The sequence below is a fragment of the Bactrocera dorsalis genome, chromosome 2 (genome assembly GCF_023373825.1).
Source record: "Bactrocera dorsalis isolate Fly_Bdor chromosome 2, ASM2337382v1, whole genome shotgun sequence".
Taxonomy (NCBI): domain Eukaryota; kingdom Metazoa; phylum Arthropoda; class Insecta; order Diptera; family Tephritidae; genus Bactrocera; species Bactrocera dorsalis.
Window position 1 is genome coordinate 6,769,835 of NC_064304.1, and position 26,732 is coordinate 6,796,566.

Sequence of the window (26,732 nt, forward strand, 5' to 3'; positions counted from 1 at the left end):
AGCCGCGGTCAACATTTAAATGAAATTATCTTCAAAAAGTAAATGTCATGAACCAATCTAACGTTTCAAATAAAGAACCGATGAGATTTTGCAAATTTTATGCGTTTTTTTTAAAAAAAAAGTTATCAAGCTCTTAAAAAATCACCCTTTGTATACATATGTATATTATGTATGACGTTAGATTTTGCGAATATGTGCAGATATATGTAAATATTAAACTGTCTGCACTGAACTAGTCTATTAAGTAAAATAACTGGTTCTTCTTAACAAAAAATACAATCTATTTGAAGTACCAGGCATTTTTATAAGCCAGTAACGTAGTACCGTTATAGTAATATGAAATTGCAAAACAGATCCTATCCACTTCAGATCAATTCATGTTCTTCTTCATACCATGTTGGTTTCTATTCGAGAAACTATATTTTTTCGTGGTGATGATGGGAAAACTGCTTTCTTGTTCAGAATAATCTCAAAGTTCCGGGTATCTCAGAAGTATAACGTGATTTTATGACGAACAGCTTTTAATATTGAAAATAATTTATTTTTGTAGCCGGTTTTACTTAGTTTAAGATTTTTTATAATATATATAACACAGATAATAATAAAATGAAGATAAACGGTTTTAGCGAAGTAAATCGCGCATCTATCAATTTCTATATTGTTCAATATGGCTTATTGGCTGCCAAAGTGTATTTCAGAAAATATCAAATGTTCGAAAAAAAACATTTATTTTGTATATTTATTTGTTGTTATTAAAAATAAGTCGAGGCAGTGACATTGTCACATATTATTATTTTATCGTCAAAGACAAAACATTTCACCTTTCAACACAAATGTCCGATACACGAATATGCTACATATAAACAGCTCACTACACACTCACTCACTCACAACAAACACATTCGCATATATTTTGAGTTATGAATATGAATATGAATATGTATTACATACTTATATGTATATAATGAATAAAAATTTTAGACAGAGCCGTAGCAGACAATTTTTCTGGTAGGATAGCCTATTTCACTGTGGGAGCATGTGGATTTTACTTTTCTGCTCGTGTTTATTCGGTTATGATTCAGCACCTGTTCCTAATTGCAGATTAGAGCAACAATCTGGTGGAAAATGTTCCGCCGTGTTCTGTTTAATAATAAAGATTTTATAATGAATAAGTAAGAGCTTTAGTGAGTGGGGAAATAATATTTTTTTTTTGCAATGGCGCTCACTTAAAAGGCACATTACAATATTCTTTCCTCACTCGCCCATAAAATATGATTATAATTGGTTTGACTTGCTTTGACTAAAAAATTGGTGAATGAGTGTCGATTTTTTGGGAAAAATATTATATTAAATCAAATCAATTTTGAATTTTGACATGGGACTATGTAGATCCATTAAATCGGTGCCCCTATATCAAAAATATTATAAAAAAGTTTGTCTTGTATATATTAGAGCGGGTCGATTTTTTTCTATAAAATACAAGTATATAATATTATACGAATCATTCCGAAGAATTTTGCCGAAGGGACTACGGGTCTGAAACCGGTTTCGAGCTAGTGATTGTTAAGGCAAAGTTTCAAAAATTTGCATAATCGATTGTATGACGAACAAATTTAGAATCACTAAAAAACTTCGCCTTAAAAATCGCGGAGACGGAATGGTTTTAGAGCCATAGCCTATTAAGCAAAGAATGATCCATAGAACATTTCCTGCATACGCGATTTTTCCGTTGTTGTTTTTGCTCCCTGTAAATGAACCCTGTCTAGTTTAGCATACATATTACATATTAAGATCAGTGCAGAAATCTTTGAAACTTATAAAAAGAAAATAAATTTGTAGTAGAATAAAACCCATTGGTAAAATGGAAAGAAACAAATTTAAAACCCAAAAACTTGTTTATTTAAATTTTTCCTATAGATTTTAAGGCAATGTGAAAAAATCTGTGAACAAAAGTTGTAGGTACAATATTATCATTTAATTTTTTCTATAGGATTGGTAGTTTCGCCGAACATCGCGATAACGAGATAAACTATTCTAACCCATAATCATAATTACTGTTGACTGTCATTACTTCGAAGTCGTAGAAAATTTTGTCTATCTTGGAACCAGCATTAACACTAACAACAACGCCAGCCTCGAAATGCTACGCAGAATAACTATTGCCAAAAGTTGTTACTTCGGTCTGAGTAGACAATTGAGAGAGCAATTTCTCTCGTCCTGCTGTATGGTGCAGAGGCATGAACGATGACAAGCTCTGATGAGTCGACGATGCGAGTTTTCGAGAGAAAGATTCTGCGAAAGATTTATGGTCCTTTGTTAATTGGCAACGGCGAATACCGTAGTCGATGGAACGATGAGCTGTATGAGATATCAGACGCCATTGATATAGTTCAGCGAATTAAAAGACAGTGGTTACGCTGGCTAGGTCATGCCGTCCAAATGGACGAAAACACTCCAGCTCTGAAAGTTTTCATTACCCCCCGGAGGAAACAGAGGAAGAGGAAAGACCAGATAGAGAAGGACCTGGCTGCTCTCCGAATCTCCAATTGACGTCACATTGCAAAAAGAAGAAACGACTGGCGCGCTGTTGTTAACTCGGGTATAGTCCCTCTCCCTCCGTTTACCGACCTACGCATACTCGTAAAATGTTTTCCTTAAATGTTTGTTATTTTATCTTTCGTTTCCGATGGGTTTCTTCCTAATATGATTTTTTTTTTCAAAAATTATATACCATGGTCTATTGTATGCTTGTATATTTTGAAAGCCATGAAATTTCCTTTTAATGTTTTAAATTTCATTAATAACAAATACTAAGATACATACTATATATACATACATACATATGGAAAAAAATTATAGTTTTTCGATTTTTTTTTGTCTTGTTTGTATTTTTATTTATTTTACTTTGGGAATGTCCATGATATTATAGGAGGCTAAAAAAAATAATTTAGCGTACAACCAACTTCTGGCCGTCAATGTGATAAACTGCTGCCATCGGATGTGAGACTATACTATATACATATGTATATACCTATGTATATGTTTAAATGCTAAGTTTTCCTTAGTATTTGTTTTTTTTTCTTGTAGCACTACTAGTATATGGCTTAGGTGCAGGCGCATGCTCTTCAAGTCCGGTCAAGTTTTAGTCCAAGATCGTTTCTGTTTTTATGTATCTTAGATATATATTGCTCTTGGACGTGATTAAATTTCGAAATTTATATAAAGCAAAGCTGAGATACGCATTAATCTGATAAATTGAGTAGGAAACAAAATATTTCAATGCTCAAGTCATGTCAACCAATGGGTGCTTGGTTTACAGATACCACAAGAATCTGAAATTATGGAAGAAGTAGACTCTGATTGGCCATTTGAAGATTCGGGCATTCACTCGTTTCGATTTAATATTCTAGTTTTAAAAACTTACTGGGGCTGAAAATGTCCGTCTTAAAATTTCGTACGTTCGTAGGTGTTTTTACTGCAAAAATGTAGGAAGATGTTCGCAGGTTTGCATGTTCGAAAAATAAATAAAATTTACTATTCCCTTTGCAGCTTTCAATAGAAGTGGTTACAGTTATTTATGGGAAAAATATGTCAAAGTGGTCGGTCAATATGGCTATACCCAACTGCTGTCTTGACCTTTGTCAACTTACACATTCGTAAAGGAAGATAAACGTGGGCAATTTAACTACATTTTCGATAAGTCATGTGGTACTGGAGTTCACTGGAAAATCACAACGATTTTATGGCCGACAACACTTTTTTTGTTACAATGAATCATAATAGCAAAATAAACGATGTGAGTACATACGCTGCCCATTAATCAACCAAAGCAATTGCAGACATGACAAAATGTTTATTTAACCTGGAGACTGGATCACTATGCGACGTCATTAAATTAAAACGAATTTCATCAAACAAACGATCACACCCACCCAAGGTATAGTATTTATGCAAACATTTCTACCCACGTAGACGTACAGATTTCGGGCTAACCGTACGAGCGTGAGAGCGAACACAGCGAGAGCAACATATGCAATTTTGTATGGTGAGAAAAATCGAATGTTTCAATGTATTTTATTTACAAAAATCATTATTTCACATAGTCAAGGGCGATATTAGATGCTCAGCGTTTTCCTTTCACGAAAATCCGAGCATCTGTCGATGTGCGATGCTCGATCGCGAAAAGTGGAATACGCATAAAATTTCGTAAATTCGTATTTCGAAACAGGCAGCCGCTAAACGCTGAGATCGAGTGGCGGGCGCGCTAAAACGTATTGAAGAATTTTGAACAAAAAGTGAAAAAGTGGTGTCTGCTAACGGTTTACTTTTGTGCTAATTAATAAATTAAGTTTTTGAAGAAAATTTCAAGTTTTCATACTGAAAAATATTTAAAGAAAATTTTCAAAAAATTATTAAGAATAAAAATTGAAAAAATATTAAAAAAACGTATTTTAAAAAATATAAAACATATATTTCAAAAAATATTAAAAAAAATATTTAAAAAATTAATAAAAGAATTTTAAAAATTAATAAAAAAAATTATTTCAAAAAAAAATAAAAAAAGCACATTTCTAAAAAATATTAAAAATCATATTTCTAAAACATATTTAAAAAACACATTTCTAAAAATATATTTTTTAAAGTTGCTAAAAATCTATAAAAAAAAGGTAAGCGCATAAAGTGCTGGTAAATCAAGTTTGAAGAAAAAATAATAATATATGTGAATAACTAATGAAAAGACGATTTTCTAAAAATCGCAGTTAAATAACAACAACATCAACGCCGTTTAATTTTATTCCAAGCAGAAAATTTGCTAAGTTATTTATAAAATTGCTTATTTTTTTAATGTGAGTGAAATCTTGGCAACGCGTTGTAAATTTTGAAGGCGAGCAGTTCAAGTTCAAATCAAAAAGCAAGAATACAACAACACTGTGCAGTGAATTTATGTACAAATGTATGCATGTGTAGACATTTTTTTCCCCGTTTATTTACAATACACTTACATTTGTATGGGCATAAATTAAATTATGCGCAAGAAAGCCTATGAAAATATATATTTACGAGTGTTTGTATGTATGTATAAGGGTAGGGGTGTTTATACGACTTGCACTTGCCAAAATCTCTTCGTTTATTTTACACAAGTGATTTGAAATTCGTCAATTGCAATTCGGTTAAGGCCGTACTAAATTGCATTTATTACCGTTAGATGTGATAATACTTTGTGTGTGAGAATGCGTTGGTGTGCGTAGTGTCCTGTGTGTTGGTGGTGTTGAAAAAATTCAATTAAACTGAAATATATGCGCGCTAAAGTCGTTAGTGAATTAATTAGCTTAAGCCCTCGCATACGTACTTACATAGTATATTATATATACACATATGTATATGTATGTATATAGCATATTTGTATAAATGTATGGTGTATGTGCCACACAAAGGTTGCAAATGATAGGGGACACAATTAGCGTGCTGCGTTAACGGTGCCCTCCTTTTACACGGACTTGTCGCATATTCCTTCGTTTGTGCATATATACCATACATATGTATATATAAGATGTCTAATTTTATAAATACGGTGTGCAAATGCTAAATTTAAGACCAGCAAAGATATAATTTTGCAAAACAAAAACAAAAAAAAATAAATATATAAAAATAAAAGAAAATAATATAATAAAAAATCACTAATTTTCAAGAAATTTGAAATAAATAAATAAATAACTGTGCATTTGTATGTGCTACTGTTCTTATGTCAAAAGTGTTGAATAAATCAATAAAATATGCAAAAAAATACTAAAAAGTAAATGCTCAAAAAATATTAAAAAAAAAATATTCTAAAAAAATACAAAAAAATATATGAATAAAAATTATAAAAGCAATAATAATAACATCACATTCATATTTTAGAAAACGCCAACACAAAAACTGAATCGAAAATTTTAAGAAAAATACCAAGCGAAAAAAATTAAACAAAATTTAATTGCCAAAAAGAAAAAAAAAACACAAAAAAGAAATAAATCTCCGCCGTGGAGCTTAGTATACAAAAACAAAATTTGAAAATAAAAATATGTCATCGCCCAGAAATTCTATAAAGAAAAAGAGCGCGGTCACAGCGACTAAGGCGGCAACAGAAAAATCACAACAAAAGCAACAGCCACCTGCTCCAGAAAGCAAATACACAAAGACAAGGGAACGCATCGTTGACGGTGGGTATTGAATATTTTTTTTTTGCAAAAATTAAGCAATTTAAACACAAATATTGCAAATTTGTTTATTTTTTTTTTATTATTTTATTATATTAAAAAAAATTATTAGTATAGCTTACAACTTATAGTAATATAGGCGCCGATTTTATGCAAAAATTGTTCCAAAAGTAACAGGAAAACGACACAATGAATAAGTTGATCGAAAAGATGACCGGTTTTTGTGCGAATTTATGATTTTTACGATTATTTTTGAGGCAGCAACAAAATCACTTCTAGACATATATTTAATATTGTTAAGTTTTATTACTTGCAGTCTTCGTACTAGTAAAACAAGCATTAGAATGAGCGCAATTTTGATTTTTTCTAATTTGCATATTTCTCTTTATTTTAATTTAGTTTATGTTTAGTGAGTTAAATATTTCAACAAACATAATAATATTCATTATACTCATTTCCATCTTCAGCTAACTTCAAGCTAAGCTTTATAAAAAAATGTATAGACATGGCGATCCTTGGGAGCTCTTTGACGCTTGACGTTCCAGTTTAAACTAGCTCTCTTCTTTGTTATTTGATAATTTTTTAAGCAATCTGTGAGCTGGAATTTATTGTCTGAAATGAATTGGTCATCCGATTTTATTCCTTCACTCGTTTCTGAGTTCTGATTAATTAATTTTCTTCCGCTGCTGCGTATACGTAACATTACTTTTCAAAATATTCTATGTGTAGTGTGTGTGAGGTATCGCGACAATGTTTTGTTGTTTGGAGGGTATGTCCTTAGACCACTCCATATCTGAACTCCTTATGACATACTCATACTATACACACGGACACATAATATAAATAGACGAGGATTGCAACGCGACCTTAGGTGTATTGTGCCCTTGCATATGTAGACACATAATTGTCAGATGAATTTTGAATCGCATACTAAAAATTGTCAAAAAAATTTTCGGACCGACATGAAAATACGTACACAAAAAGGTGAGGAAAAACTATTTCTGTTACTTTCGTCCTGAACAATTATAATTACGAGCGTTGCTCCACAACTCTGGAGTGACGCACACGTCACGGCATTCCTAGGAGTCGAAAAATGTGAATTGATTCCTATAAATTTTTCAAGTCTAACTAAATACGATTATACCAAAAATGGTAAAAATGGGCACTGCAATAAAATTTTTTAAAGGACGACGCTACGTATACGCAACGAGAAAGGAAATGGCTTGGGGGGCTATACCAGTGTGACACTTTCAAAAAATCGATTTTTTTACTTTTTCGATAGTTTATATTTTCAAAAATATCTTTTGAAGTCGGCAAAGTCGCATATTTAATAGTTTTTGAATGGCAACGTTCTAAAAAGCGACCGCTCGCAGGTATATAGGTCGATAGTTGGAACTTCAAACGCGTTTTTCTCGAAACGACATTTGCTGACATCATAACTAAATGAGAAATTGACCGATCGAATCCAAATTGAAACTGAATATATTTATAATACAGTGACCTACCTTTTTTAGGTTGAAAATTGTCAATTTGGTATTAATTTACTTAAAACACCGACATTATATTTCAGAACTAATGTCTTTGTTAATTTTTAAAAATTTTCAAAAACTGTAAGTCATTGTATAGGAAATACCTTTAACTTTTATATTCTTTTTGAATTTTTTTGTTTCAGCTACTCATTCAGCAGTGAGGAAACATTTTTTTTGACACCTCCGAAGGTAGAACATAACTCAGTTAGTTTTAAATATTTTTATAGAACAAAAATCTTAAAATTAAGCTAAAAATATACTTTATTATTTTCAAAGAACTTCAATACATTTTATAGAGAACTTTCTTTTAAAAAAAATGAAGAAAATCACCTAATTTTGCATGGGTTACACTGGTATAACACCTTACGCTCATTTAATGCTAGAGAGATGGTAAAGGAAAATGCATATATTTTTGTTGAAAAAAAGGGAATTACTTGAAAATCGATAAGAAATTGATTTCTAACACCTTCAGCAATGAAAACTTTAATAACACTTACATATGATTAAATTTGACCACCACTGGTCTATTATGTCGCGCACAAACCGAATCGATGAAGATATTTTCGTATATTGGTACAACTTTTTTCTATGTTCCTGTGAAGTGTGATCTCCATTTTTCAATTAGTGTGTGTTTGACAATTGTTTATTCAGGACGCGACAAGTTGGCATCAAAGAGACACATATGTATATATGTCGGAAAGGATCTCAACATCTCTTATGGACAGACTCAACACATTTTGATTAGTGTCTTGGGTAGGAAATATGGTAATGACTATTGACTTGTACCAAAAAATCTGAATCTTTGGCAGAAACGACGTTCAGTAAAGATCGCAAAAGAGATACTGGGCAACGAACCTAAGAGCCTTACATTCATCAAACGCATCATTACTCCTAACTAGACGTGGGATTATAAACATGATCTCGAAACAGTCCTACAATATAGCGAATGACGGTTCGGTCCGGCACGGTTGAGTCGTAAAAATCATAAAATTTACCTTTATTTTAAAGGCGATAATGAAGGTGTGAATGAAAATATGTGAAAATATATTTTATTATTAGTCTTTCAGTTTGATTCAGATTCAGTCGTATTATATTTATGTTCAGACATTCTATTCAAGGGACGTAGCTGGTAATTAAATGAAGCATATTCTCACATCGAATTGAATAAAGTATTCAAAAATCGAAATCCACGCTGTTAACATATGTGTAAGTGTGTATGCCATGTTTAGTATCTATAAATATCTATAAAGCAAGTGCAATGAAACTGAGTATTAAACACATAAAATTAACGAACCGCTGTGATTGATTAATATCTATGTTGCCATTGTGTTTATGTATGTGCAAGTTTGTATGTACACAAAACTTATTGTTTATGGGATCAGAGATGCACAGGGGTTGGTCGCCGACGTAAACGAACCGCATGAGATCGCGGGGGGCTATAAGCTCAGGCGTTTTCTTGAATGAATCTTGGCACTTGCACACGAGTACCAGTAGACAACAAAAACAAATTGCAAACAATCAGTGACAGCAGACAATAACAATAACAGCAGCATATCCAAATAGTCTATACACTCATACATACATGTATACATATTCGTATTTGTATTTGTGTGTATGTACGCGTGTGCTCATGCGAGTAACCATTGTGCAAAAATAGCAGAGTGAAAATAACAACAAAGGTGTAACATATTCTCCTGATTTACTTGTTTTGCTATTATTAAGTATTGTATTTGAACTTTTGTTTGGCACAATTTCATTGTTTACAGTTAATACTAAAGCTAATGCCGCCGGCTAAATTAAAAAACAAAAGCAAAAATGCAAAAAAAAAGTAAAAAATTCTGCGCCATATGTTTGTAAAAATTAAAAATGAAAATCAAAGAATATTTTCGTATGCGAGCGTGTTGTACAAGCTATAGTTTTCCGCTTTGTCGACTTTTAACATTCTCACTCTTGGTATTTAGCATCAATTCTGGCAATTAAATCGTTTGCAAGGAGGCATTAAATATTTTTGGCGCACAGAATGTGTGCACACATACTTGACGGTCAAATGAATGCGAATTTTTACATGATTTTCCGCATGTAACTAACTAATAACATCGCTTTGAATTAGCTTACACACACATCTATGCACATACATATTTGCAAATTTGTTTGTTTTTCCCCCTAAAACATAGGGGGACCATTTGGCGTTTGTTATATGACAGTTCATTAGTATGATGGGTATCTAGATAGTGTTAGCCGGATGCACACCATTTTTCTTGAAATGACAAAACTGTCACGTCGGAATGACAAGTGGTTGATGATTTTTAAGCAAATTATGTCTCCTATTCTTGATATGCTGGGAATGTCTTTGCTCACTTGTAATAACAAATAGTCTTTTATACATATCGGTGTACTTCTGTGCAAAGCCATAAAGGAAGAAGTATAGCTCTGTGAAAAAGGTCGGCTACTAACTAATTCTTATTGGTCATTATAAATTATATATTTACGTATTAATTTTGGATTGCGGAAAAAATTCTACAATATTGATTTGTGAGAAATTTTGATTCGAACTATGTCATTCGGTCATAACATCGCACAAATCGTTGAAAGTCTGGGAAAAATGGCCACTTTCTTAATTAATGATATTGAGATATCTTTTTACGCAGACGAAAATTTAGAGATTACTAGTGATATTGATGTAAGAAACCGAAAAGCCATGAATCATTTACTTAGCAAATTTTTTTACACTTAATTCGCTCGTTAAGGGACTATGCCAGTGTAACCCATGAAAAATTAGGCGATTTTCGTAAATATTTTTTAAAAGAAAGTACGAATGTTTCGAAGTTCTTAGGACATAATAAGGTATGCATATTTTCAGTTATATTTTAAGATTTTTTGATAGAACGCAGCCTTGCCGTTTTCACAGGATATTTTTGGAAATATAAACTATCGAAAAAGCAAAAAAAAAAATATTTTTTTTTGAAAGTGTCACACTGGTATAGCCCCTTAAGCAAAGCACATTGAACATTTATTGTCTCAAGAAAATTTTTTACTTTCAAATTTATTTAATATAAATAGTAGACAAGAAAATTAATTAATCATTGGTTGATTACACTTTTGTATACTTAAATTTGACAATAAATAAATAATATAAATAGTTTCAAAAAAGTAAATAAAGCGCAAAATATTTAATTATTCATCAATATTTATTTTGTTGCCTTCAAAATAATTTCTACTAGATATATGTAATACATTTATACCAACGATTTTTCTAGTTTTCGAAACACTTTTGAAGAGCACTTTTTGGTATAGTCTTTAGCTCCTTCAGCGATTTTTGTTTTACCCCTTCGATTCCCTGAAAACCGGTTCCTTTCTGAGGACTGTTTGCATATCAAACTCATAAACTATTGTCTCATCAGCAGTTACTTATATTGTTTTCCATGAATGTGAGGTCGGAATTCGCATAATCAAGCATATCCAAAGAGATCTGCTTACGGCACTCCTTTTGAAATAGCTTCAGCTTTATCGGGGTGAGTCGAGCAAGTACATGTTTTATATCCAAAATATTCATCAAAATTGTTCAAACGAATACGCGAGAGATGTCGAGCTCCCTTGCCATTTCTCTGTCATTTATCTGACGATTTTCAAGCGCCATATTTTTAACTTTTTTATATTTTCATCAGTGGATGAGGTCGAAGGTCGTCCAGAACGAGATAAGTCTTCAACGATCTCTCTCGAACCTTTTTGAAGACTTTGTACCACTCGCAGGCTCGTGATTCGAAATCACCGTAAGTCGTTACTAACATTCGCAACGATTACCCACACGAAATTTGGTTAGAAGTACAAAATTTGAGACAAAATTTTCGTTGGATATTTTTATCTATTATAACAACCACAAAAACACTACTGAGGTGTACCGACTTATGAAGCTGCTGTAAACAATCTGGTTGACAGATCACGCTCATATTTAGCATAGAATCAAGGAATTGTAAATCCAATGATGGACGATAAGGTAATACGTGAGGTATACGTAACTTCCAAATCCACATTCATCGTAGATATTAAATTCAATCAAATTTATGCAAAATAATCTATCATATTCATCTTTCGAATTAAAATTAGGAATTACTCAAAGTTGATGATAAAAAAGCGTATTAAAAAGTATTAGACTACAAACTAATTATAAGCTGATATTTCAAGAGTACACATTTGACTCGAGCAGGTCCTACGAGTATAGTGTTACATTTTTTTTAACTCGTACACCTCGTCCAAAAAATTCCTTTAGTGTTAATTTATTTTACTGTGAAGTTTTATCACCATATGTCAATTAGTATTTATTTGGCAGCCGTTTGTTTACGATACTAAAAGTTTATATGGCGAGTTTTATCATGGAATGGAACAACGACTTTTTGTTTTGTGTTGCCATCGGAATCACGGCTACGGAATCATGTTTTAGTTAATCTATTTTTTAACACAAACACAAGTATTTGAGCAAAAAAGCATCCAGTGAAGATCGTGAAGTCATCGAAAACATCGTCGTATTGGCATTAGATAGCCGGCTAGCTCTTAACATCTCCTATGGATCGACTCAACATATTTTGGTAATCATTTTGAATATAAAGCGTCTTAATGTTAGAAACGTACGAAAAGACCTGAATCTTTTGCAAAAACAACGTCGATTAGAGGCCACAAAAGAGTGCCAGGCAACGTCGCTAAGGACTCTACATTCATCAAAAGCTTCATTCATGTGAATGGCGCTACAAAAATGAGCTGAAAAAACGAAAGACTAGTTCAGACGAGGCTTCAATAAGTGTGTTGAAATTGGCTTAAGCATCGGCATGTTTGTATTGGCTAAGGAGGCTTAGTAATAATAACGATTTGTATTAAAAGCCTTGAATTTTTTTTTAATCTTGATGAAACGCTATTATCTCGTTTGAGAAAGCCGTCATATCATCCATGTGTTCAATCAGTTGCCACTGTAGGTATATATCTATATTGCTTCTACCGAGATACAAATTGCTTCGTGTGAAACTTTTCCCTTTAGCATTAATATTATTTTTTATGCAAATTATAAGTGTTTCATGAAACTCGAAATTCTCACTACTATACTATTACTATTTGTAGCGTCTAACTACCACATGAGATAAGCTCGTATTGATAGCTTTAAGCACGTGCTCACTATTAAAGCATCGTAAAAACCGTTGTTAAAGCAACTATTCGTCTCCATTAAGGCATAGTTACTATTAGTAGTAATTATATGTAATTGTTTACATGAATTTTTGTTTCTCAGTAAGTATTGAAGTATATATTAATGTGATTACTGAGCTGTTGGGAACATTTTTCTAGTACATACAGATAATATAATTTCTTCGTTTAAGAACTTTTATTTAAATGTTTTATTATTTAATATTTTGCCCCTTTTTGTTCATATTCACACATACTTATATACTATATAATGTATTTATATATAAAATCTTATTTATTTATTCGTTTATTTTATTACCTTTCAGATGTGCCTCTTCCGCCCGCCCACAAACTCACCATGGACGAGGTGTACGATGCCAAAACGGGGAAGCCGAATTTCGATGCCATGCGTGCGTATTTCTTGCAAGAAGGACGTATGGAGGAGGCTCCTGCGCTGCGCATCATCAATGAGGGCGCGGCCCTATTGCGGGCTGAGAAAAATATGATTGATGTAGAAGCGCCGGTAACGGTTTGCGGAGACATACACGGCCAGTTTTTTGATCTCGTCAAACTATTCGAAGTTGGCGGCCCACCAGCTTCGACGAGGTATCTCTTTCTGGGCGATTATGTCGATCGGGGTTATTTCAGCATTGAGGTTGGTAGACTAGTGCACTGAATATTAGTATGTGCTCACAAGGTTTATTTGAAGCAAAAAAAGGTATTTTGTAATTTGACACAAAGGAGAATCATAAAAAGCTGACTTCTCACCTCTTATTTTCGATATATATTACGAATACATTTTTTTGAAAATAAAAAAATTGTGATATTTTAAATAAACCTTGAACATTGTACATGCATCTTCAATCAATTTCTTCATTAAATATATTTTATGTTCGAAAATGTTTGTTTTCGCGACTAATTTTAACAAGTTTTCGCATATGTCCTCTATAAACTCTTCCCACCATCTATCTCTACAGTGTGTGCTTTACTTATGGGCCTTGAAGATATGCTATCCGACGACCCTCTTTCTGCTGCGCGGCAATCATGAGTGCCGTCACCTTACAGAATATTTCACATTTAAGCAAGAATGTACGGACAATATTTATGTCATAATATAATTTGTTGTTATTTACTAATCTCTGCTGTTATAAATTGAAGGCAAAATTAAATATTCGGAAGATGTTTATGAGGCCTGCATGGACGCGTTCGACTGTCTGCCACTGGCGGCGCTGCTAAATCAACAGTTCCTTTGCATTCATGGTGGACTATCGCCAGAAATTTTCACTCTAGACGATATAAAAAAGGTATTTCGGCTAAAAGAATTTTGCACTATTTCATTTTATTATGTTGCCATATGTATGTATGTATGTGTATGTAGAAGTGTGTGTACTTTTTTAATAAGCAAATACAAGATAATTCGTTTTAATATTTATTTGTTTGGCAAGCAGTCATGAAAAATCATCTGCCTTCTCCACAAAACTGAAGACCATTTGTATTTATGTATGTGTGCGATTATGCATATTATATGTATATTCATATATTAAATAAGCTGTCTTTTTAATTACGAAAATTTTAAGTAGTTTTATGAATGTTTATAATAACAATAAAATGACACCACGCGCCGAGCAATAATTAACCTCGTATAATCACAATGTTTGACTTAATATATCTACTACATACATATATGTTTACATATACCTATGGCTGTCTACATGTAAACTCGTTTCTAGTATCCATTTATTGCTTTTATATCAAACTTAATTACCAGCAGCGTCACGACTTTTATAAATATTTCGAACAAACTTAACTTTTATAGAATCTTAAAAAAGTATTTTTGATTTAAAGGCAATTATCAACAAGTAAGGAAGGGCTAAGTTCGACTGTAAGCGAACATTTTATACTCTTGCAACTTGCAAGGATTAATAATAAGGGTAAACATTTTAGGTACATAAACCTTGTTAGTTATACGGGGTCTATGACGATTTTTCACCCGATTTTATTCATTCTATGCATAAAGCCGTTATAAGAAAAACACACTCTCTATTTTATTGAGATAGCGTCACCTGGAAGTTCGAAAATCTTTATATTAGGTATATGGGGGTAAGGGAAGTATTAATCCGATTCAATCCATTTGTAGCTCACATACATACACCATAAGGAAAGGATTTTCTCAGAATTTCATTTATATATCTCACAAATTGACCGATTTTTTAGGTAAAAAAGCAACTAATGGCTCAGCGGTCTACATATTGGGTATCTAAGGGATTGAACAGTTTCTGTTCCATTTATGAAATATACATATATGTATGTACTACAAAGGCATTACTCGTGAAAAGTTTTATACCGTCTTGATTTGTACACAGGAAAGTGAAAGTTCAATTTTGGAATAAGCATACCACAACCGATTTCACTGATATTGGTTGAAACCCGCCCTAGGTATTTTCTCCCAAAATGGACGTTCAATCAATTTTTTCTCGGCTCGTTCAATTTTTTCCTCGGCTTCCATAAAGCATTTTCATACCATCTCGAAGGTAAATTTCTCTCTGGCGTATTTAGTTGTTGATTTATCGTTGTACGGTTAACTTAGTTTAGTTAATGTAGTTAATGGCATTTTGTAGGCGTGGCAGTGGTCCGATTATGCTCATCTACGTACTTGAGTGTTAAGGAACGCTCATACCTAGTTTCATCAAGATATATCAATTTTTACTCATGTTAAAGTTTGCACAGACAGACAGACAGTCTCCTGATTTCAACATTTCTTATCATTTTGAGCATGAACAAAACTATTATACTCTCCAGCAACATGTTGCAAGAGTATAAAAATCATTTTTTACGCTTTTTTTTGAAATTCCAGAATTTTTTTTTAATATTAAAAACAAAGGATTAAGGATTATAACGGGTGGGCCATCTAACGTTTTAAATATGAATTATCTATATTTCGACATTGGAAACCTCAAATACCATTCGGAAAGTGACAGGTATTCAGTAAAAAGTTTAAAATTTACGAAATGGGAAATTTACAGTTCGCTGATTGGGCAGAAGATGGTCAATTTTACCGAAAAATCATCATTTCGGACGAGGCTCATTTCCACCTCGATGGTTACATTAACAAGCAGAATTGTTGCATTTGGGGTACAGAAAACCCGCACGTAATCGTCGAGAAGCCAATGCACCCAGCACGAATCACTGTATGGTGCGGATTTTGGTCTGGTGGAATCATCGGCCCATTTTTCTTCGAAAATGAAGAAGGAACCCTAACCAAAACCGCAATGTTAACCGAATTTTTCTTCAAGCAAATTAAAGAGGAAGACTTAAACAACATTTGGTTCCAGTAGGACGGCGCTACGTGCCATACAGCAAACGCAACACTCAATCGTTTACGCCCTATCTTCGAAATTTAAAATTTTATATGGCCCACTCTATATAAAGATAAAGGATTATATAAAGAAGGTACACAAAAAATTTCAAGGAAATCGGTTGTATAGAACTTGAGATAATGCCGGTACCGTGTGGAAAAAAGTAGTTTCGAGAAAAACGCGTTTAAAAAGTGAGTCTACCTACCTACCGGGCTAGGTACTGCGTCACTAAAGTAACTGTAGCTCTTAAAATAATTTTAATTTCTAAAAATCCTTTGAGAGATATGTTCTTAAGGGTCTAAACTTTAAATATATGAAAAAAAATCGAATTTTTCAAAATTCTAGAGTAGAAATATCTCCTTAAGTGTTCAGCGAGGGTTACGAAATACAAGAAATTAGTCTCTTCAGAGCCACACTGAGAGGCTGTTCTCCCAAAATATCGGGATCGTATCACAAAACAGATTTCAATATACTTATTATGTTCTGAGCTTACCTGTTCGTTGCAAAATGAATAACTTGCAAGCAGAAAAGAAACGAAAATGAAGGACTGTATAAAGACATTGCTAGGTCTTACTTAGGCTTGAATACCATATGTATTTTTGTCGGTTAATAAAGGTCATATGAAATAATCATATTATTTATGTCATATTCTGTCCTATAAAACATATTTTTAGCCCGTAATAAAGAAAAACTGTCTTCGTGAAACTAAGTAATACGATCTTTTAAATGTTCATTATATATACTACTTTTTATTAATATTTTAACATTCGTATCAATTCAAGGTAAATACATATGTTTTCTTTAGTTGAACAGATTTAGGGAACCTCCTGCTTTTGGGCCAATGTGTGACCTGCTTTGGTCTGATCCACTAGAAGATTTTGGCAATGAAAAAAACAGTGACTTTTTTTCTCATAATTCGGTGCGAGGTTGTTCCTACTTTTTCAGGTGAGTTTAAAAAGTTTACTTACAATAAATATATGCGTATTCTTTTCAGTTCCTTGTAAGTGTGATATCTTTCTTAGTAACGGAAGAAAGTCAGTTAGTAGGGTTCTTGATAATTAAAGGAGCTTGCGCTTTATTTCCATAATTATGACAAAACTACTCCCAGATGCATTGTTGTAATAATTCTTGTTTGAAAGTCATGTTTTTTATAAAGAAAATGTGGGGAGAATGCAAGTAACTGCTGATTTTTTGAGATGACACAATGTAAAAGAAAAAATGCCAGAAACTTTCAGAGAAGTATCGAAGTTAGTACTCATACAGATTAATGGTTAGAAGTACGTAGGATTGGGCTCGATTCATAAAAGTGATTTCCAACATTTTTCGCTGCTCAAGGGAATCGTAAACATGGAATAATATTTCTGTCACGAAAAAGTTTCTCGTAAAACCCCTTAGAGTTTCGCAGTCGGAACAAAACTTGTAAAAAAAAACAACAGGACTGACATTGAAGATATATGGAGAAGATCGCACAATTTGTAGCAGATAGTAAGGACTTAGATATACTACATGGATTTGAAATCTGATTTTCACATATCCATGATAATTTTTAATACTTGAAATTTACGAAAATGATTTACACTTTTTTTTTTACATTTTCATTACATTTTTAGTTATGGTGCCTGTTGTGAATTTCTGCAAAAAAATAATTTGCTGTCAATAGTACGTGCCCATGAAGCGCAAGATGCAGGGTGAGTGAATTTACAAACAATTTTGTAATGTTTATGAAATCAAAAATCAAATTAAAACTACACATTTAAAATGAATATTAATAAACTGCTAATATTTTTATTTTATTTTTCAATTTTACACCCTTTTGCACACACCAGCTACCGCATGTACCGCAAAAATCAGGCGACCGGGTTTCCTTCGCTGATCACCATCTTCTCAGCGCCCAATTATTTGGACGTCTACAACAACAAGGTATTTGCCTCACATTATGCTCACATTTTGATGCCATTTTTGTGATCATAAATTTGTGTGCTCTCTGTGCTCATTACCCGATTTGATGGCATTTATTGCATTTAATATTTTGTTATGCTCTTGGTTTATTTTGGCGCTGCTTCAACCACCGCAAAACATAAATGTCACTTGACAAAAGGCAGCTGTACTCAAGTATGAGAACAACGTTATGAATATCCGACAATTTAATTGTTCGCCACATCCATATTGGCTGCCAAATTTCATGGATGTATTCACGTGGTCATTGCCGTTTGTGGGTGAGAAGGTAATTAAGTGCCCGTAATTATAAATATTTATTGCATTTGAGAGCGAAAATTGCATGCATCTAGCATTAGAAGCAATTTTAGAAAAATATGTTTTTTCGTAGGTCACCGAGATGCTGATGAATATTCTCAATATTTGTTCGGATGACGAACTGGTGTCCGGCCCGGACGATGCGTTGGAAGAAGGTAAAAAAACATTAAAAATCATAGATTTTTTAAATCGATTGAGAAACTTGAGAGGCGGAACACAAAAGTTTAAACCATTAAAAAGGGTGGATAGAAAATGAGTGTTTTGAAATCCTTTGTTGTAATGAATACTTCGTAGTTATTGTTGTAAATATAACTTCGTATAGTGTTTAACAAGTAATTATTGAAAGGGTATTTTAAGCACGCTTGATATATAGTATTATGTAATTATGATTTATTTGCTCGCACATTTAGAAAGCTTTTCCTTGAAAACTGTTTGAATTATATGTTAATACTTAGGAATAAAGGCCTCCTTACATGTTGATTGTATGTTTGGTGATTACTAAAAGAGTTCATTGTTAGAATTAGGACCAACATTCCTAACCAGGACGAACTTACTTAAAATCTTCAAACTTTTTCTAGTTTCAACAAAGTATAATCATACTCACTTCTAGGTCAATCCTAGTCATTCAACAAGTCCTACAAACACGCCATTTAACTAGCTGGCCGATTGCTTAATGTCGACCACTTTCCTTCCTTCGAAGTACAGTATAAAAATGGGCTGATTCCGATATCCCTTATCCGAATACATATATTAAATGTACTGATGTAATGATATTCTCTCTCTGATCTCATGCGGCAGAAATTTAGTTATACGTTGAATATCTTATATAAGTTTTGTAGTTTTTGGGTCTATAACGAATTGGTCTATTCGTGCGGTTTGCCATGAGATGGCGTAACTTAATTATTATTTTATTGTTATAATATTCCGAACATCAAAAAAGGGGTGTCTCATCTGAGGCTGTTTTATTCTTTTCATTGGGGTGTTTTTTTTACATGGCGGTTCCCAAACACAGCGTACAACCCTGGAGAGGGTTGTTTCGCTTTTTTGAATGTTTTTTGGATACTCAGCGGATACTTTGTCTAAGACTGGAAGCCGTGGGCTGCTTGAGCCATATGTAAAATAATCGTTTTTGACCACTTCCAACTGAATGGCGGTCAGAGAAATTTCCTCACTTGTTTGAACTTCTACAAATGGATCCATCCTCTAAGATATCCTCGCTCACCCTCAAGAAGTAAACTCTCGACGAACAAACCTAAATACTAAAAGTCACTCATGACCATGCAGAGGCATGGGCGATGACAACATGTGATCAGTCTGCGTTATATGTTTTCGAGAGAAAGGTTCTGCGAAAAATGTATGGTCGTATGCGCATTGGCAACGGCGAATACCGCAGTAGATGGAACAATGAGCTGCACGAGATATACGATAACATCGACATAGTTCAGTGAGTCGAGATAGCGGCTAGGCCATATCGTCCGAATAGATGAAAATACCCATGCTTTGAAAGTATTTGACGCAGTATCCACCGGGGGAAGCAGAGGAAGAAGAAGACCTCCCTTCTGTTGGAAAAAATCAGATAGAGAAGGACCTGTCTACATTTGGAATCTCCAATTGGCGCCAAACAGTGAAAAGGAAGAACGAATGGCGCGCTGTTGTAAACTCGGTTATAACCGCGTAAGCGGTGTCTACGCCAATAAAGAATAAGAAGAATGTTCCGAACATGCCTTGGACCGTCTTAAAACTAATTATTTTTGCGTCGGATTGTGACTGGTGAGGAAATATGAATGCATTACGGCAAGTCTAAAACCTAAAAAACTCTAAAAAATCATATGTAAAGACTTGACAACCAGCCAAATTAAAGGCCACGGGGCCAAGGTAATGCTATGTATTTTGTGGGATCAGAAATGCGTGATAAATTATGAGCTTCTAAAACCTATTACAATTTTTAATTGGTAACGTTACCGACAACATCTCACCAAATTAAAGCAATCAATAGTCGCCTACGGCTGGCTTAGACCGGCTTATACCAGCTTGAAACTATTTGGCCTTCTAGCCTAGTATTTGACCATTTCGACTAAATTTTGTTTTGGTCGATACAGAATGCCTTCGCTCGAACACGGTTCACTGCAAAATTGGGTATCAAAAATTGGCTTTTTTGTGACAGTATCCATAAATTGCCAAAAAGATGGGAAAATGTTATAGCTTCAAATGCACAGTACTTTCATTGATACCATTGTGCATGTTTTTCTTAAATAAACGTTCATATTTACAAAGAAAAGAACCGCACGAATACATGTTAGTTATAGACACAATACAATATACCTTCATAAAAGTACTTTAAACCTAATGTGACAATGTGATCTGTTGCTAAGAATGGTTGACATGTCATAAAATATAAAAGCGTGCTTAAAATCCCCACTTCATGCGAGTGCCTTATAGCAGTATATATTATATAATCTTCATAATAACTTTATAATATTTATTTATTTAAATAAGTCATGTGCCTATATACACAATCACATACTTCTAAGGTGATAAATCAAACGTCAAATCCTCCAGCAACTCAAGTTTGTTCTATCCAAGATAGTATAGTGAGTTGAATATCTCTGCGCGTAGAAATCTATGTTGTGGGCAAACAATGCATTTGTAGTTGTAGCTAACTAAGTAAAACTTTGTAGAAATTATGCATTTATTTACAAATTGTACAACAACAATGTACTGTTAGAATAAAAGTTAAAAAAGAAACACGCTAATTTTCTAATATGAATCTCTTTATTTTTTACGATTTCTCATTATTTTATAATTATACTATATACTTGTATATTTGTGGTGTGCATGCGTATCTATTTTGTTTTTTCTACATATACATATACATAAAAATCTATGAAATCAAAGAGCTGCGCAAGAAAATCGTTCTTTTACCAATGAACACGAACACGAACAATGCAACGCCACCAGCGGCGTCGAAACCAGGTAAGCCCCCCGAATCGCGCTTTTCTGTTTGCAAAAGCAATAAATATGCCTCGTAGTGTCTAAAATGTAGATGTTTGTCCAGTTTATCGCTTGAAATAATGCCTCAAGTAGTTTATAGTGCGCTTGGGCTGTAGAAATACAAAATTGTTGCTGCTTTAAATATCTGTTGTATGTTTTTAGTGTCGTAGATATATGAATGTATGAAGTAGATTCGGTAATCGTAGTGCTATTTTAGTTAGCATCAAACTGAGCTTTTTATTAGATATGGATTCAATCTATAAGACGTTGATTTTCCTTAAATTATTTGCATAGAAAATTATACAACCGAAACTCATAATCTGGTAAAATTTTTTTAAATAAACACATTTTTATATAAACTTTATACTATACATACATACATATATGGATATGTTCTTCTGATTATATACACATACACAGAATAGTCCTTTAGTTTTTGAGATATCGATCTGAAATTTTGCACATATTGCCCATTTGTTGAAACCGCCTATATCGAACCATTACATACATTATATACATATCTTAAACAGAATGTATATACATAATTGTTTCTCAAAAATAAAAAATTTAATAAACTTAAAAACAATTAGTTCAATAATTTCCTGGCAATTTTATTTCAACTTATTGCTATATTGATGGTGGCTATGGCCATGCTATGTAGAGTTTGAGCAAAAAATAGTAAGATTTTGTTCATAATTTTAAAATTCTTAATTTATTCTTCAACATCTATGTGCTCTCCCTCAAACTAATCCCCCTTGGCCACCAAGACAGTTGTGCAAACCTTTTTACCAATCCTTGAAACAGTTGTTAAACTCGTTTCCGGAGCAGTCTTTTGCGTTTGCTCAATAACTAGAAGTCACACGGAGCAAACTGCGGCTAATATTGTGGTTGCGGGACGATTTTGCTTGAAAATTTGGCAAAAGCTCACGAAGAATCAATGCAGTATACGATGGGGAATTAACATGGCGCAAAACCAATAGTTGTCGGCCCATAATTCGGCCAGAATAGCTTTGCGCAAGCGACGCATAACACTCAAATAGTATTCCCTGCTGATAGTTTAGCCGGGCGGAAGGAATTTTGAGTGCACCACATCTCGATAATCGTAGAAAACTGTCAACATAACCTTGATTTTTGAATTGCTTTGCGTGGGTTTTTCGACTTCGGCTCATTTCTACCACGATATTCCACCGATTGATTGTCTGTTTCTGTGGTGAAGCCTAGAATCAAGACTCATCGCCAGTTAATAATAAGTTTTATGACATCCTGATAATCGGAAAGCATTGTTTCACAGACGTTAACACGACGCTGTTTTTCGAAAAAATTTAGTGATTTTGGAAACAATCTTTCAATCTATCAAAATGATTTTAACTGTTGTTTCCGATATTCGAACGATGTCAGTAAGATCTCTGACTATTCATCGTCGATTCTCAAGCACCAATTCCTTTATTTTAATGACGTGTTGTTCGTCAGTTGATGTTGATGGCCATTCTAGTCGTGTTTCGTCACCAACGCGTTTTCGACCCTCTTTGAATGATTTGTACCAATCAAAAATACTTAATCGCGACAAACAATGATCACTGAAAATCTTTTTTAACATTTTAAACATTTCGGCACCAGAAATTTGATGCCTCACAGAAAATTTAATGGATCTCTGTTGAACAATTTCACTCATCGTAAAAATCGCCGAATGCACTTTATGACAAACATATACTCAACATGAATGATTGTTTTGAAGTGACATTTGTCACAGATCGGGTAAAACAAATTTGATTTTCTATTCGGAGAATTACTAACTATTATTAAAATAATTTCGAATAAATTTATAAAAATTTTCCTGATAATAAAAATCAGTATGAAGGGTTTTCAAGAACTATACTTCTTTCCGAAAAAATATTGCCTACCGATAACACACTTTTTCTCAAATTCCAGTTAATTAGTATATACGAACATGCATTTATTTAATTGACGCTGGAAAAATGTTAGTAAAGTTCCACAATTCCAGTAAATAGAGCTTGTACAGCTGGTTTCAGCACACGTGTGCAAATAGCGAGGCACAAAAAAAGTTTCCAATTTGGCTTACACTTTCTGAATATACATACATATACAAATATTTATTTATATACACCTGTCTTTATATATGTCTGCCTGTACAAATTCGCCAACATTCCGAAATAATTGCAAAGCTACGTTATCTCTTTCAAAGTGCTTAAACGGCTGACTTCGAGCGACGCTAAAGCGCTTGGCTTAAATTGAAATTCAATCAATTAACGCTAAATAATGATTATTTCCACTGTTTCTTTGTTCTTTCACAGTTTCTGGCGTGTCGGCGCTGCGCAAAGAGATCATACGAAACAAGATCAGAGCCATTGGCAAAATGTCTCGCGTCTTCTCGGTGCTGAGGTGAGTGACTTCAGTGCAGTGTTTATCAAAGAACAGCAATTGCAAACATGCATTCACACTTACACGCTAATTAATATTTGTTTTTAATTTATCTCACTGAATTAGAGAGGAATCGGAGTCGGTACTGGCGCTGAAGGGTCTTACGCCGACTGGCGCTTTGCCGGTGGGTGCGCTTTCGGGCGGCAAGGATTCACTGCGTAACGGTGATTATTAATTCATAATATTGTTCGGAATACTTGCATTATGACTAACTAATATTTTTTTCTTTTTTTTTCAAAATTTCAGCGATACAAACCTTGGGCGCCACGCAACAAATCACTTCGTTTGCCGAGGCCAAGGGTCTGGATGCGGTTAATGAGCGTATGCCGCCCCGGCGTCCATTAATGGTGGGCGGTGGCAACAATACTAACAACAACAACGATACAACAATTCACAATAGCAGTAATAATAATGGCACGAGCAATAAAAGTGCCGACATTAACCTTGGCAAAAAGGTTGTGAAACCGGCGACGGTGCGCTCCACCAGCTCAACGGCTAGCAAATTTTAATAGACTGTAGTTTATAGGTTTTCTAACTATCATTTAGTTTTCTATATGCCTTAAATATTAAATGCTCATTCTTATTTATTTCTGCATTCGATTTTTACATAAAATATTTGAATAACATCAATTTTAGTTAATTTTGCTTAGAAAAAATTTACACTTTTGTTATTTTGCTAAAATAGGAAATCGTTTACAGTTAGCGCTAAAATAATTTATGCTGTATGAGATACTTGATGGAGTATACTTTGTTAGTTGTTACACTCATTTGTTATAAATAAATAATTCATATTGATTTTGAGGTTAAAATGTACTTAGAAAATTAAAATTAAAGATTTTTTGTTTTTATTTACAACAACAAACACAGTGTTATGGACCTATTCAAAAAACACTCGAGAGTTTAATATTTGTTGAGTGTTGTGAACAGTATATGGAGAATTGAGAAGCAAATTTACTATCCGACAAGCGTTAGTAGTGCGCTCAACGCTTTCAATTTTTGCAGTGTTTTTTCTTTTTTCGGCATTCTTCGAATTTTTTACCGTATTGTTTTTATTTATCTTCAACCAGGTTCGTCAATATTTAAGTCTGACATGGTTCTTTATTTTTTAATTTTTAACAACAACAACAACAAAACTAGCATAAACCATAACTAAGAAAGCAACAACCACTCAGGAGTTGATATACTCGTATTCCCGCGTGCGTAATTCACACGTCTTCCAGATAAAAGGCATATTAAACAAGTTTAAATATTTGTCATGTCTGCAGTTAGCAGTAAAAATTAATTTGAAAATCTCAAATAAAATGGATTGGATTGCTTAATTTGAACTAAAAAAAATTTGAAAGTGAAAGTTTGAGACATCAAATGAACAGCGTCCTAAAAAGCGCAAATAATACTTAAAGGTTTAATTACTCTTAAGTCCCGAAAACATATGTAAATAGCATAAATGTTGGTAAACTTGCTTAATTCTTTTATAGGCGGTGTTTTTAACCGTATATTTGCCTTAGATTAAAATGCTAACGTTATAGTAGTACAGTTAACAGTAACATGCGTCCAATGTATGATAAGAAGTAGGAGATATACATATATCTCGCACGTGCTAAAATCGTGTGTGGTCGCGTGTTTTTACAAACAATAAAATATCGTTGATAGTTGCTATTACGAGCGGAGACGTTTTAGCCGTACTAGTCTGCCCGTTAATATATGTAAGTATATAATTTAGATATCAATCTGAATTTCTGCACTGCTTCGTTTATCGCGCAAGAACTCATTTGTCGGAATCGCCGATACATAATCACTATATCACAAAGTTACCATACAAATTGACCGATCAAAATAATGATAAAGATCTTTTTATTACTATTTCTAAACTGAATTTTAAATAATCACAATGTAAACCTACTTTGACTTCTTCTTCTTTATTGGCGTAGACAGTCGTTCCTTCTTTTCGCAAGGTGCCGCCAATTAGAGATGTAAATGTAGCCAGATCCTTCAGCACATTTTCAACAGAGTAGAGGTCTTCCTCTTCCTATGTTTCTTCCGGCGGGTACTGCGTCGAATATTTTCAGAGTTGGAAGGTTTCCACACATTCGGACGACATAGCCCAGCCAGCGTAGCCGCTGTCTCTTAATTCGCTGAACTATGTCAATCTCGCCATATATCATCAGCTCATCATTCCATCAACTACAGTATTCGCCGTTACTAAGGCACAAAGAACCATACAACTTCCGCAGAACCCCTCCTTCCCTTCCCTCGAAAAACCGTAACGCCGACTCATCAGATGTTGTCATCGTCCATGTCTCTGCACCATATAGCAGGACGGGGATGATGAAAGACTTGTAGAGTTTAGTCTTTGTTCGGCGAGAGATCACTTCACTTCTCATTTGCTTAATTAGTTCGAAGTAGCACCTGTTGGAAAGAGCTATTCTGCGTTAGCTCTCGAGGCTGATGTTGTTATTGGTGTTAATGCAGGTTCCAAGATAGACGAAATTATCTACTATTTCGATGTTAAAACAGTCAACAGTGACATGGGAGCCTAGTCGCGAGTGCGCCGACTATTTTTCTGATGACAGGAGATATTTCGTCTTGCCCCCGTTCAATTATTTTTGCCGGGAGTAGATTGAAGAAGTCCCACGATAAGAAGGCGACTTGTTTCTGGCCACTCTCAAGTGAATGGCGCTCAGAGAACTGTCTTCACTTGCGTGAACTTTTACACATGACTCCATACTCCACTACACCAACAAAAAAATTTCAAATATTAGTCAAATATGTTTCAGTAAGATTGGACAGCAAATGGTATTGTC

The 26,732-nt window shown here is 33.7% G+C and overlaps 1 protein-coding gene across 7 annotated transcripts; it reads left to right on the forward strand.

Moving 5' to 3' along the window:
• The first annotated feature begins 4,173 nt into the window (after positions 1–4,173).
• On the forward strand, positions 4,174–24,760 carry LOC105227009 (serine/threonine-protein phosphatase 2B catalytic subunit 1). 7 transcript variants are annotated; one of them, XM_049449407.1, is made up of 14 exons: positions 4,174–4,319; positions 5,902–6,200; positions 13,219–13,547; positions 13,870–13,981; positions 14,051–14,196; positions 17,054–17,193; positions 17,859–17,936; positions 18,075–18,168; positions 18,347–18,472; positions 18,575–18,656; positions 21,397–21,474; positions 23,805–23,892; positions 23,998–24,095; positions 24,178–24,760. In XM_049449407.1, exons 2-14 carry the CDS (start codon positions 6,062–6,064, stop codon positions 24,438–24,440), a joined length of 1,773 nt encoding a protein of 590 aa, XP_049305364.1. In that variant the 5' UTR covers positions 4,174–4,319; positions 5,902–6,061; the 3' UTR covers positions 24,441–24,760. The 7 variants fall into 7 exon arrangements, with proteins under 7 accessions (XP_049305364.1, XP_049305368.1, XP_049305366.1 ...); XM_049449411.1 differs by having other exon boundaries at positions 4,176–4,271; XM_049449409.1 differs by having other exon boundaries at positions 4,184–4,303.
• Positions 24,761–26,732: the final 1,972 nt, after the last annotated feature.